This window comes from Halichoerus grypus, chromosome X, assembly GCF_964656455.1.
Source record: "Halichoerus grypus chromosome X, mHalGry1.hap1.1, whole genome shotgun sequence".
Classification (NCBI taxonomy): domain Eukaryota; kingdom Metazoa; phylum Chordata; class Mammalia; order Carnivora; family Phocidae; genus Halichoerus; species Halichoerus grypus.
The window spans coordinates 113,019,647-113,033,303 of record NC_135727.1 but is presented as its reverse complement, the minus strand read 5'-3'; the positions used below and the strand labels follow the sequence as shown (position 1 = coordinate 113,033,303).

Genomic DNA, 13,657 nt, shown 5'->3' with positions numbered 1-13,657 from the left:
GGCGGCGGGGGGTGGGGAGGGCGCACGGGGTAGGGCGGGGTGGGGGCGGCGCGGAGGCCGCCAGGCTGGGGGGCTCTCTGGGCCGGCGCGGCCGCGGGCAGGAGGGCGTGTCTCCGGCCCGAGGGGACCCTCCCGAGGCGCGGCGCGGGACTCCCCGATGGTGGTGCCGCGGCTCCGGGAGAGCTCCGGGTCTCGCCTCCGCCGCCGCCGCCGCCGCCGCCGTCGCCACCGCGGGCGCCACCACCGCCGCCGCCGCCGCCGCCGCCGCCCGAGCCCGCGCCGAGCGTGCGCCTCGCCCTCCTCCCGCGCCCGCTCTGCTCTAGGATGCTGCGGCAGGTTCTGCACAGGGGCTTGAGGACGTGTTTCTCCCGGCTCGGCCACTTCATTGCCAGTCACCCGGTCTTCTTCGCCTCGGCGCCCGTGCTCATCTCCATCCTGCTCGGCGCCAGCTTCAGCCGCTACCAGGTCGAGGAGAGCGTGGAGCACCTGCTGGCGCCCCAGCACAGCCTCGCCAAGATCGAGCGCAACCTCGTCAACAGCCTCTTCCCGGTCAACCGCTCCAAGCACCGACTCTACTCGGACCTGCAGACCCCCGGGCGCTACGGTCGGGTCATCGTCACCTCCTTCCAGAAAGCCAACATGCTGGACCAGCATCACACCGACCTGATCTTAAAGGTGAGAGGGGGGCGGGCGCGGGCAGCCTCCGCCGGCGCCGCTGCCGCGGCTGGGCTGGCTCTGCGCGGGGGTCCGGGCTGAGAGCGCCGCCTCTCCCATCCCAGGCGGCTGCCGCAGGGGCTCCCCTGCACCGCGCGCCCCTCGGAGGCCGCCCGGAGCCTCCTAGCCTCCTGGGCGGGGAGCGTCCGGGTCCGGGCCCGGCCCTGCCCTCGCCGCTGTCGCCGCCACCCCGGCAGCTGCTGCAACAGTTGGGGCGGCGGCAGCCACGGTGCTGTGGTCCGTGCGCTTGTTTTGGTCGCAGTGGTCTTGGGGGTGGGGAGGCTTGGGGGGTAACTGGGCCAAGAAGGAGCAGAACAAGAGGAGACATTGTAGAAAGTCCTGGTACTTGAAAACAAAATATTACGCTTGGGAGGGGGGAAGGATTCAGAGACCCCTCTTCCCTGTCCCCATTCTTTACCCCCTTCCTCTGACCTTTGGAGTGATTTCAGAAAGGCTGCTCGGAAGGGCTGGGGCCGTGAGGGGGCAAAGGAATGTGAGGCGGGATGGTGAGGAAAATGTCTCCTACCCACCCAGAAAGAAGTGTGGTCCCTGGCGAGGACGCGGGGCTGCCCTGATGCCCTCTTCCCAGAGCGAGGTGGCCATCTCTGTCTTTTGGGGTAGGAAATGGTGTCTGTCGTTCGCAGTTATTTTGTCTTGCACGAGTAGCTCCCCTCTTCCGAAATGCAAAAACTTCTTTGGGAAAACAGTGATTCGACTAATCCACTTTTGTTTGGGTGCATTTGGGCGTGAGGGTGAGGGGCAGAGCCAGAAGGGTGAGGACAGAAGCCCGGCTGTGTGGCCCTAAGAAGAGCACAGGAAACCAAGCAGCTGGTTAGAGGGGGACGCTCATGGAAACAGGTTGTGCCGTCAGCCTGAGGTGGAAATTTGATGTGAAAAGTGAGGTTAATGGTGATAACTTTCAGGAAGTTCCTAAGAAAAGCAGAGGAGTGAGGACTAGAGATGGAAAAGTGGAGACCTTCAGAGAGAAAAGCAAAAATAGGTGAAAATGTTCCATCCAAGTCCCTGGTGGGAATTGTGGGGCTTGTTTACTTAAGGGGCCCCTCTGCGGAGGGCAGGGGACAACCAGTCCCAGCTGGAGCCCTGGGGCAGAGGCATAAAAGGGGCTGGTTTTGTGAGGGTCTCCGGTCCAGATCTGGGATTAGAGGTCGGTTAGATTTCTAGTCCACTTATGCCACGGGGGGTCAGCCAGTGAACCTGGGGAACTCTCTCCTCTTTCCCTCTACAGGTAACCCTCTATATCCCTGGAGACCAGCGAATTTTCCTATGTTATTTCCCTCCCTCTCTCTGTTGATGTGTTACCTATGGGCAATTAGTAATGAGGGCAACCCGACTAGGGACTCAGTGGAATTAGGACCTTCCCACGTTGAGTGGCTTGTGATATTTTAAATGGCACACACATCATCACAGAACCTTAGTAACAGTGGTCTGGAAATACTGCTTTTCTCATGATTATGCTTCCAACATCGAAGTGAGGGGTTTTTTTGTTGTTTTTTTGTGTGTGTGTGTCAATACTCCAGTGAACATATTCTGACACACAGAAAAATACTGCCCCAAATTTCCCCAAGAAAACACATAGTAGTTTCATCACAGGCTTAAGGAAACTATAATTTAGCCAGTCCTGACAGCTGGAAAGCTGCCCCACGTTTTGATAGATGATCTACTAAATGATGTATCTCTTTGTATTTTTTTTTTCCAAGGTGATGTTTCTACTGGCTTTTTCTCCCCCTAACAAACCGTCACGCCACTGTGACGGGCACTCACCAGTTACATTCACTCTCAAGGTTAATGAGACATCAACAGGCACATCAGACCTCTTTTCAACAGGATTGTTTCTCTCCTATTTGATTTTGATCTGTTCAGGACACAAAACCATATTATCAGAGAAAGTTGGGACTGGAGAGAAAGGGAGGCTGTCTTTGCCTCCATGGCTAAAGGGCAACTTTAAAGGACAGCTGTCTTGTCAGTAAATTGTTTTCAGATTCAAGATGGTTTTTCATGTGCTAGGTATCTGGGGAAAATCAAAACCAAGTCAAATAGTGGTCAGAAGCCATTTCAAGCTGATGGCTCTCTGGTCAAATGAATTCATACAATTTATAAAAACTCAGACCTAGGAAACTGAGGGAATTGCCTCAATTTTATATATCCATTTTTTTCTTTCTACATCTAACTCTTATATCTGGACAGTTCCGAGCTGGGGGACAGAAAAATGGACCTCCAGTAGTCATGGTAATGTGAAGTAGGGAAACGAGCACTTATCATAATTTGTCTTTCTTCCCATGAGATGAAGATGTGTCCTTTACAAAACGTGTCAGGAGTCAAAGAGTCACTGTTTCTGCCCGTACTAGTGTTATTCTGATACTTTGCTGCTGGAATCAAGGATAGCCCTGACAGCTAACATTACACACAGCACCATCCAGCTCCTGCCTATTTGATGGCATCACATTTGAAACGAAGTGGACAAAACATAAGCAGGGTTTTATGAAGGCTTTCTCAGGCCCCGTTACGAAACCAGAGGAAGAACCTTGCAGGGCTGTGTCATTACTCCTCATGGTGCTCTGCGGTTGTACCCATTTTACGAAGGAGATCCTTCTTGGGATATTAGTCCAGTTATTTTTTGAGCAAAAATAGACTGGGAAGGGATGACAACAAAAAATACAAACCCAGGTTGATTTTTTTTAAATACAATTGAGAGTAACACCAAGAAAAAAAATCTACACTGGTCTCATTCGGAGAAGCTTTCTCAAATTTGTGCAGGTGACATGGTTGCCATACTCAGAGTGTACAGTGTAGATTTCCACCGCAAACTGTGAGAGGGGTGACTGTCCCTAGCAATGGTTTCCTCTGAGGTCTGCGGGGCAAAGAGGTAATTTGGGGTGAAGGGGGTGGGACCTGATGGTGCTGATAAAGGATCAACCATTAATTTCTGGACATCTTTAAAAGTCTTCGTTCCACTAGAAGATTAAATTTAGCTCATTATTATATTTTAACAGAAAATCCATGATGTTCATCTTGGAGCAAATTTCAGAGTAGCCCCTCATGAGCTTTTATAAATCTGTTTCTTCTTGATCACTGAAAATGAAGTGTAAGGAGGTCTTGTTGGTAATTGATCTGGGCTGTTACCAAGACACTACTTGATTTATCCCAGAATCATCCATGTAGAATGAAGAACCAGTTTAGCCCAGTCCTTACAAGAATGATATCACCTTTATACCACACACAGTACGTTTAAACACAGCAAACGCCTCAGGGTAAAAGTGCTGTGATCCCATTTTACAGAGGAGAAATCTGCTCCTTACAAATTCACTGACTTGTCCATGGCAAGAAGACGAGGACAGAAACAGGACAGGACCCGACAGGGTTTTGACCTCCAGTCCAGTACTCTTCACTCTAATTTACTGCCTCCCATACGATAAACTACTCGAATGACTTAAAATGTACATATTTTAAATCCAAATGAAGTATATTTGACTAAAGTCTCATTCTCGTCTCAGTGTTGTCTTGACAGTGGTAACTGGATGGTGAGGACATTTTCTTGACTGATTCTGTCTGGTGTCCGTGAAAATCCCCAGAGAGAAACTCTAAATGCCCAAAGTAAAGCATAAGATGTGTGGAATTAGCAATACACAAAGATAAAAAGATAAAATGTTTTACTGGAAAAATCTCTGGATGATTGGGTGAAGCTATTTCCTACTTGAGCAGTGTTCACTGTCCACGTGGAGTCAACCCCAGTGCCTCACACAGTCGCTGGCACATTCTAAACCCTCACTAAACCCTCACTAACTACTTGGCACATGGACCTGCCCTAGTTTATTCAGACATTTATGTGACGGGTAAAGAAAACTCCATAGAAACTACCTTGAAACGTATTTTCAAAATGACATGTTTTTATTTTTGCAGTTTCTAGGCTTCTCTTTTTCCATGATACCATTCTTCCTTCCTTGATAACCTCTGTAGTCCTATTAAAACATATTTCAGTTTTCAAATTGTGTAGGGGCATTTCCTTTGTACAACTTCTTCTTCTTCTTTGAAGGAACCCCCTAGGATATTTTATTCCAAACCAATGGGAAGACACATCCTCACTATGCAGACATTCTTCCACTTAGGGGGAATCTCATTTTGTTCAAATAAATACTGACTTTCAATTTTTAAAAAAAAAACTTTTTATGCTTAAATACGTTAAATAGAACTAAGTTGCAAAACAAGAGTAACAGCGTTTAACTTGGAGTTCATTAATTCAGGCTTTCCAAGAAGGGCAGCCGAACTGCTGGCTCAGGGTCATGAAGACCTCGTAGCTGGATCCAGATGCCAGTTGTTTCCAAATACTGTCCCAGCACTTGTAGCCACTGCAGGAAGAGTCATCGTTCCTCTCTCTGCAGTCTAAGGGTGGGCCAATTCCAGCCGACTTTTGAGCTCAGAAGGTGTTTTTGTATTTTTAAAATATTGTAACAAAACAAAAACAAAGAATATGAGGCAGAGATGGCATGTGGCTCTCAAAGCCTAAAACTATTTACTCTTTGGTCCTTTACATCAAGAAGTTCCTGTACTGTCTTCCAAACCCCTTTACTGGAGCAATTTCCGGAAGTGAGCACTGTTAAGTCACGTGGAAGGCAGCGGTTCTCGCCGAGGGGTGGTTTTGCCCCCAAGGGGACACTTGGCGACGGCTGGACACGTTTTTCACTGTCAGTACTCGGGGGTGGCTGCTGGCATCTGGTGGGTGGAGGTCATGGATGCTGTTAAACATCCTGCAGGCACAGGACAGCGCCCCATAGCAGAGAATTATCTGGCCCCAAACCCTGCTTCAAGGGGTTCCTTTGTGTTTCTCTGGCTTTGTTAGGGCATTTTTTTTTCAGCTGCACTGATTACATAAAATGAAAAAATGCCAAAGAGAAGTTCACATCTTACAGAACTTTGGCTGGAGACAAATACTATGACCTCTTGAGATGTTTTTGAGGGCAGCTGGGCAGAGATCAGATTCTCCAGCGTAATCTTCCCTCTCCCTCACACCTCTGTCCTTTATAGTCTACCCCACTGTAGAGGAACCCAAGAAACCCAATGCAGTGTAGCTGCCTGGATGGCAAAGCTGCTCCGTTGCCGCTGGCCTTGAGACCTGTTGGGATGGCCGTAGCCAGCAGGCCGGACCCACAGCTCTAACAGTCGTCTGCTGGGCCAGGCTCCTCCCGACAGCGTGTAAGGCCCCACTGGGAGCCGTGAGCTGCTGAGGAGGCGGGAAGCTGTGCTTTGTTGCCTGGTCCAACTGCTTGGCTTTTCAGAACACAAAACGAAAAAAGAGCTTGCATCCAAGGAACAGTGGGCCAAAGACCCCTGGGTTTGGAGGCCACCTTAAAGGTCATCTTTGCAGATGCTAACACTGGAATCTGCTCTTAGCATCTCAGGGTGCTTTTTCTGGTGACAGGTGCTGTGGCCACTGGAGCAGCCCAGTCCCTTCGGTGAGCTACATGAGTGGCAGGTACTCTTAGAAAAGATGGAGCCCGAGCCTGAAAGGGCAGCGTTTATGCATCTCCTGGGCCAGCCACAGGCCTTTTGCATTTCATCTGTGCACTAGGGGAAAATTAAGGAGAGACTGAGATCACTATTCATTCTCCTTACATTTCATAGACGGTGCATCCCAGTAATCCAAGCACGGTATCATGCTAGGGTTGTCTGCCTTCACTGCACATTTCAGTGGTGTGAGTGGTATCCTCGAATGGCCACCCTGCTTGTCTCCTTTAGATTTGGGGAGCAATCTCTTACTTCCCCATGCAGATGACCACTGGGGGCAAATTTGGGTAAGCTGTTCATTTAAACTGAAATGTAAAAATAAAGCCATAGCGGGATAGGAAGCTCACCTTTTTAATGATGCATAGTATCTTGATAGATGCTCTATTAGAGTAAGAGAAGCCTGATCTTAAAAAATTAACACAAAAACTGAACCTCTCAGGACTCACCAGACTTACAAACCTCGCAAAAAGAACAGATGAGCATTTAACGGGTGACTCCTTCCGCTAAGAGAAGGAGAAGGAAGCTAAAAGAAGTTCTTTGATTCCTGCCTGAGAGGGTGCAGCATCCCTTGGCACAGGAGCTAGGGAGGTGCAAGGTGCTGGGGAATCTGATCGACTTTGACTTTGTGAGATGTTCCATCTGGTACCTGACTTTGGGGCTCAGTGTGAGCCCCAAATGATACTTGAGATAGGCTTGACGCAGACCTTTGAAGTCACCTGCTTGGTAGCACATCACAGCAAGCAGGCCTGTCTGCGGGGCTGCCTGTGCCGCTGCCACATGCCCGGAAGGCCGCAGAACTTCCGAGGACTCCTGCCAGACTGATTTAATGACCAGCAGGGGAGGTGAGTAATCGCTAACCTTTAGAAGACAAAAAAAAAAAAAAAAAAAGGAAATCAACACCAGTTGTTACTTTATACGGAAAGCCCTAAATAATATGTCGTGCCTTCAACTTCAGAATTCATATTTTGAACAAAAGGAAGCAATGAGGGAAGAAGGAAGCTCTTTTTATCTTCTTGCTCTCTAAGAAATCCTCCTGAGAATATTGTTTCTGGTATTTTGAAAGATCCCCATTGTTAGGTCTTCCACTTTAAGTTTAACTTGTGGGTTCCAAGTAGAGTCGAGATGAGGATTTTCATGCAAGCAGATACCTTGGGAGGTGATATCCAAAAATCCCGGTAAGAATGTGGGGACATGAAACAGGGGGTGGCGGGCAGCCAGTCAGGGGATCCAGGTGTCCACTGCGGGCACCCGGGGCTCAGTGTGGCTGGGGAGCTCTGAGACATACTGGGGCACACACGTCCAAGTTTCCCACCTGTGGGTGAAGACGCCAGCTATTTATTCCCCAACTCTCCAGCCACTATCAGTCAATCGAGCTGCATCTGGGGCACTAAATAAGCCTCTGACAATTCCAGACGCTCTATGTGCCCCCTTGAATCAGAACTGTCCTTGTTGCATTATGAAAGCCTTAGGCGAAGAGCTGCAGGTGTTTCTAGTAAGAGGACTTGGCATGCGGAGGGGAGGGGGCCCTGAGAGCGTCCGCCCCACAGGTCTGACCCCCATCTAGGGTTACACGTCTCGGAGCTTAGGGCTCACATTCCTAGGCCATGTTCCTCCCTTCACTCAACAAAATGGCCATGACTGCATCTCCATGAAGCTACAGGCAAGAATGATCCAGCAGAGCTGTTTCGTTACTCTTGAATTCGAAAACCCGTTTTCATTTTCAGGTCCTCCACTGGATGGTGGTAAAGATGATTCCCAACAGGGCTTGGACACCACCAGGACTGGGGGTTTTCTGTGCCAAACCCCCAGGTCTGAGGGGCCCCGATCCAGCCCCTCTTCATGAATACAAGTCCGCAGGCTGCTTCTCATAGCTCCATCTGCACACAGGGACTCTTGTTGCTCTCTTCCCTAGAAATGCGTTCACTCCTTACTTCGGGTCCAACTCACATGCTTCCTACTTTGTAAGGCCTTCCCACATTCATGGCTCCTTCCGTCCCTTAAGTCTATCTGGCTTTCAGTCATGTCCACATTCCTTAATGCTTAACTATACATTATTATATAATCCACTGTATTGTCGCCTGATATTCTCTCTTAAATAAGACCATAAGCTCTTCAAGGGCAGGAACAATGTCTCATATTCCCAGATTTCTCCCAGAACCTAGCATAATGTGGAGTGTGCAGCAGGTAGTTAATAAATTATTGCCAGTTGATGGTTTATAGGATGGAAAATGTGCTCTCCCTTCCCTATTGATTTATTTTGGTCACACTAGAACTGCTAATTTCTCAGCATTGAAGGTGAGATTCCTTTGCCCATTTTTCCATGGGCACCACGACTTTGCCAAATACCACAGCTGCACCAAATCCTAATTGTCTCAAGGAAAAAAAATGCATCTCGGCTATAGGATGATCACTATAAGCACTCAAAAAAAAATCTTTGTGATACTCAATACACCTTACTTTTGTGAGGTTCGCCTTATAACCTCTTGTTTTTGTTCTTGTTTTGGTTTGGCATCTAGGCGAGTGGTCATACTGAGTAAAAGAGGAATTGCTCTTGGACTCTTTTTAAGAGTCCAGTCACCTGGACACCTTGTGAAAATACAGGTTCTGCTTCAGCCCGGGGTGGGGCCCGCAAGTCTGCATTTCTAACAAGCTCTCAGGCCACGCTACTGGGCAGTAGAGCGCATGCTGAGTAGCAAGGCTCAGACTTACCTGTTGTGAACAGAACGCTGGATTTGGAGTCAGGGAAACCAAGCTCAAGTCCCAATTTCCAGAACTCCGTGACTTTGAGTAAGTTGCCGACCCTCCCTGAGAAACAGGTTCTTCACCCACACTGAGTGTAATAGCGTCCTCTGCACCCACTTATGGTAAGGACGCACTGAGATAAGGTACGTGACGGCTCTGTGTAACCACAGCCTTCTGTAGGGTATGTGATTGATCATTATTGCTCTTGGCCTTGAAAATGACTGTCATTCCTTCCTAAGTGTCAACTCCCCCAGAGCCATTGTCGCCTGTTGAGTAAATAACACATCTAAGTTTTTTTTTTCCCCTTTGATCCAGCAGGCCATAGTGGGTACTCAATCTCCATTCTTAATACTCAGATTGGTAATTTGTTGGTTTTTAATGACTCCATTTGGGTCGTAACAGATGACTGGATTCATCCTACTGCTGAACATGCAGCTCCTAAGTTCTTAGGCAGGCAGAGCTGTCAATTGGGTGGACTGCATTTTGCCTCCTCGAGGTGGTTTCTTGGGGTTCAGAACCTCATCTTCATGCTTGACAGGGCTTCACACACAAAGGAAGCCTTCACTTCCTGCCCAGGGAAGTGTCTTTGGAATTAAAAGCTCTGGGAGGCTGTGGGCTCCTGCTTCAAGGTTCCCTTCACCACTCCTCACAGCATGCCAGACAGGGATTCTCCAGCTATTTAGGTGAGAGAGTTGATAACTCTCCTCTCTCACTTAATTTACATGACTACAGTGTTTCCCTGAGAAATCTTGCCGACATAAGTAGATCTGCAAGCACTTCAAAGGGAAAGTGCCCTCAGAATTGCCAGAGATCAGGAAAACCAGGCAAAGTGATAATTGTAAAGCCCTTTGAAACTGTGAAATGTAAAATTTTGCTGACTGGGGGTTTTAATCATTTAGGTCAGTGCATTTCCCCACCTTCCCCTTTCTAAAATTTCTTTTTATGGGGTTATAAAAGAAATCTATAATTATTTAGGATCAAAATCAAATCCACCAAAGAAAATCCCCCCTGCCTACCTGGTTCTCTTTGCCAGAACTCTTCAAATGGATCTAACCTCAGTATAAGTGAGGATTAGCACTTCTTCTCAAATTTGAATATGCTTTCGAATTCCCTGGGAATTTTATTAACATGCATATTCTGATTCAGAGTAGGTCTGAGACAGCAGGCCTAAGATCCTACACTTCTAACAAGCTCCCAGGGCTGCTGCTGCTGGTTTGAGAACCACGCTGACTACAGCAGTGGCTTAGTGGACCCGAGGAACCTTTGTGTATCCTAATTACTCAGTGCCATTGAATTGCTTCCATACTGTAAGGGAGTGGCTCTCCAGCTTGAGCGGGTATCCCCTGGAGGGCTTGTTCCAACACAGATTCTGGGTCTCACCCGAGTTTCTGATTCTGTAGGTCTGAGGTGGGGCCTGAGAATTTGCATTTCTAACAAGTTCCCAAGGTGATGCTGTTCCCATTGGCCCAGGGAACACATTCCGAGAGCCACTTCTATAAAGCATCTTGGTAATTAGCTGCCAGGTCTAATTCCAGAAATACAGTCTCCCTCTCTGTGGAACCCGGCCCACAGGTATAAGCAGGGTGCAAGATATATTTGCTCAGCAGTTAATTCTGAATGATGCTGCAACAGCTATTGTGCAAATGCTACTTCGTAAGTGTGAACCTTTTAAGTTTGCAATTTCAGGCAAGCGTATTGGACAGAGGGGCCTGCTCTGCTGCCTGTTTGGGGTTTTTGGAAAAGGGACTGAGAAGAAGAAAGGACAGTCTGAGATGGAGTGGGGGCAGGGGAGACATAAGCCCCCTACCCACACATACGCTGTAGATGTTGTTGCTACCATCACCGTGTGATTGCCGAAGTTTCCTTTTTCCAGAGACTTCCCACACAGGGTCACCTGCCATTTGCTTTTGCAGAAACTTTCTTTTACATCAAACCAGAAGGCACAGTGGGTACAAACAGGAGCTGCATGTTGTGTTTTTGAGGCAAGGACCCAGCTCTGTGGTTGCCAGAGGCGAGGTGTCCCCAGGAAGGGCCCGACAGCTACTGTTCAGTTTCAGCTACTGTCTGATGTCAGTGCTGTTAAAGAGACGGAAAATAGAGCTGGAGTGAACTTCAGTAAGTACTGGTTTGGGCATAGTGGAATAAGCACTGCAGAGCCCCCAGGTTCTGTGTTTGAGGCTATGAACCGTTAATGTGTCCTTGATCAAGTCGCTTAACCTCTCTGGGGTCTCAATTTTCTCACCCATGAAATGGGATCAGCAACATCATCATCACAGGGTTGGAAGATAAAAGGAGATATGTGTGTGAACAAAATTCATCAAGTGAAATATGCCTAAGGCCACACTAATCTCACAATTCCTGCACTGAATACACATGTTTGTCCAGGGCAAGAGAACAAGCCTCTGGGGATTCCTAAGGGAAAAGAGTAAGTGCCTTAGTTGGTTGACATGTTTCATACCACCATTTCCTTTTGTAAAAAGTTCCTGTAGAGTCAGTGGCTACCTTTTATGAAGCAGAAGCTTTGCTGACATGGCCTCATACTCTTAGATAGTGTAATACTGCACCGGTCTATATTTTTACTTTGAAAGACCCAAGGAGAATAAAAAATAGCCTATCTGTTCATCCACTGTTGACACTTCTAAAGCCTTAGACCTGCACTGTCCAATTCAGAAGCTACTGGCCACATGTGGCTACTTGACTTAAATTTAAGTTAATATAATTAGAAATTCATTCCCTCAGTTGCAGTAGCCACTTTCCAAATGCCCCATAGCCACATGTGCCTGTAGTGGACAGAACAGGTAAAGCACATTTTCACCATCAGAGAACGTTCTATCCAACACTGCTGCTTTTCACAGATAAAATAACTGATACATCCTATGGCTTAACTAACAAGCAGGGGAATCAGGATTCAAACACAGGACTGGCTTGTAAAACATCATTTAAAAACAACTATACCAGATTGCCTCCATGAAATACAGAAATAGATGAGTGAGGCATGACCTCGGTGTCTGATGGCCTCGAGGCAGTATTTCAAACAGTAACAGAGTAAGGGGGAGAACCTTCAGTTTCCGCTTCAACATGTTAAGAGTTTGGAAGTTGTCGCTCCCATCTATACACTGAGAAAAACATAGACAAACTGAAAATCAATGACTTCTCTTGGACACATCAGAGAACTGAGGTCACAGGGAAACTGTCATCCCAAAATCTGTAGAGGCAGGCACATCCATACAGACATAGACATAATCTGCTTACCTGAAGCAGAAGGCTCCGGTAGAAACACTTAAATGGTAATTTTGATAAATTGATGGAGCCTGAGTGTGGACTAGCATGAGAGTGAGAGACTCCTGGGAGCTGCAGTCACTGTCTTTATAGGGGAAGGAATCAGGAGACTCACATCTTCTTGGGCTTCATCTCCAGAAACCCCACCAGATTCCCAAGGTGAAGATCTGGCAGGGAGAGGTGGAAGAATAATCACTGTGAAATCCACCCAGTCTTCTCCATAACAAAGGCCTACTCTCTAAAGAAGAGGATTTTGCTAGAGTGCAATTCTTAAACTTTGTCCTAGGTTCCTCCCCACTGAAGCCCCCTTCAGCCTTCCTGTCTCACCTAAGTGGGGGGAAAAGAGTCCACAGATGTCAAGACTTCAAGGAAATAGACTAGAAGTGCTACGTCCAGGGACGGAAGTGGGGGCGGGGGCTATACCACTGGAGAAATATTTGTGGAAGTCATAGCCCCAAAACACAGGCCCACTTAAAGACTGAGATTTCATCAGGAGATTATTATATAGCATTTCCCCTCCCTAAATCTTACCACCATATCAATAAGGTTCCAGTATAATAATACTGGATTACAGCTGCAAGATATAAACTCTCTCTGAGAAGGAGTACTTAGGGAAGCCCAAAGTCAAGAGGATAAACAAAAACAATGACAATGGAGGAATTTGAAGCTTCTGGTACATATAGCCCCAACAAACATTAAATACACCCCAACTCCTAAAGTGACGTAAGTCCTCACTGTAAAGGCCCATTCACCTCAGTTACCATTAACTGATAAAACATGCCCAGCTTTGGAAAAGAAAATTACAAGGATGCCAAAAGAAAATAAATACAGTCTGAAGAGACAAAGGAGCACTGGTACCATACTCAGATATGACATAGATGTTAGAATTATCAGACAAGAAATTTAAAATAGCTATGATTAATGTGTTATGGGCTTTAATGGAAAAAGTAGACATTAAGAACAAATAGATGATATAAGTAGAGAGATAGAAACCCTCAGGATGAATCAAAAGGAAATGCTAGAAATTGAAACTGTAGCAGAAATGAAGAATGGTTTTGATGGAATTATCAGTAGATTCAACACAGTCCAGGAAGGAATCAGTGAGCTTGAGTATAAGGTAATAGAAACTTCACAAACTGAAGGACAGAGATACAAGAGTGAAAACACCCCAGAACATACAAGAATTGTAGGATAATATCAAAAGGTATAATATACACACAATTAGACTGTCAAAAGGAGAAGAGAGAATGCAGCAGAAAAAATATTTGAAGTAATAATGACCAAGAACTTCCCAAAATTAATGATGGACACTAAATTACAGATCCAAGTAGCTCAGAGAACACTAAGGAGGATAAGTACCCATAAAGCCACACTTAGGCATATCATATTCAAACTAGAAAAG

At 46.9% G+C, this 13,657-nt stretch overlaps 1 protein-coding gene across 1 annotated transcript in view; it reads left to right on the top strand.

Moving 5' to 3' along the window:
- The first annotated feature begins 273 nt into the window (after positions 1 to 273).
- The window catches only part of PTCHD1 (patched domain containing 1), a 56,572-nt gene continuing 43,188 nt past the window's right edge, over positions 274 to 13,657 (top strand). The window contains exon 1 of the mRNA XM_036084697.2: positions 274 to 675. Coding sequence (XP_035940590.1) covers positions 325 to 675 — 351 coding nt within the window. The 5' untranslated portion in view covers positions 274 to 324. The remainder of the gene's footprint in view (positions 676 to 13,657) is intronic.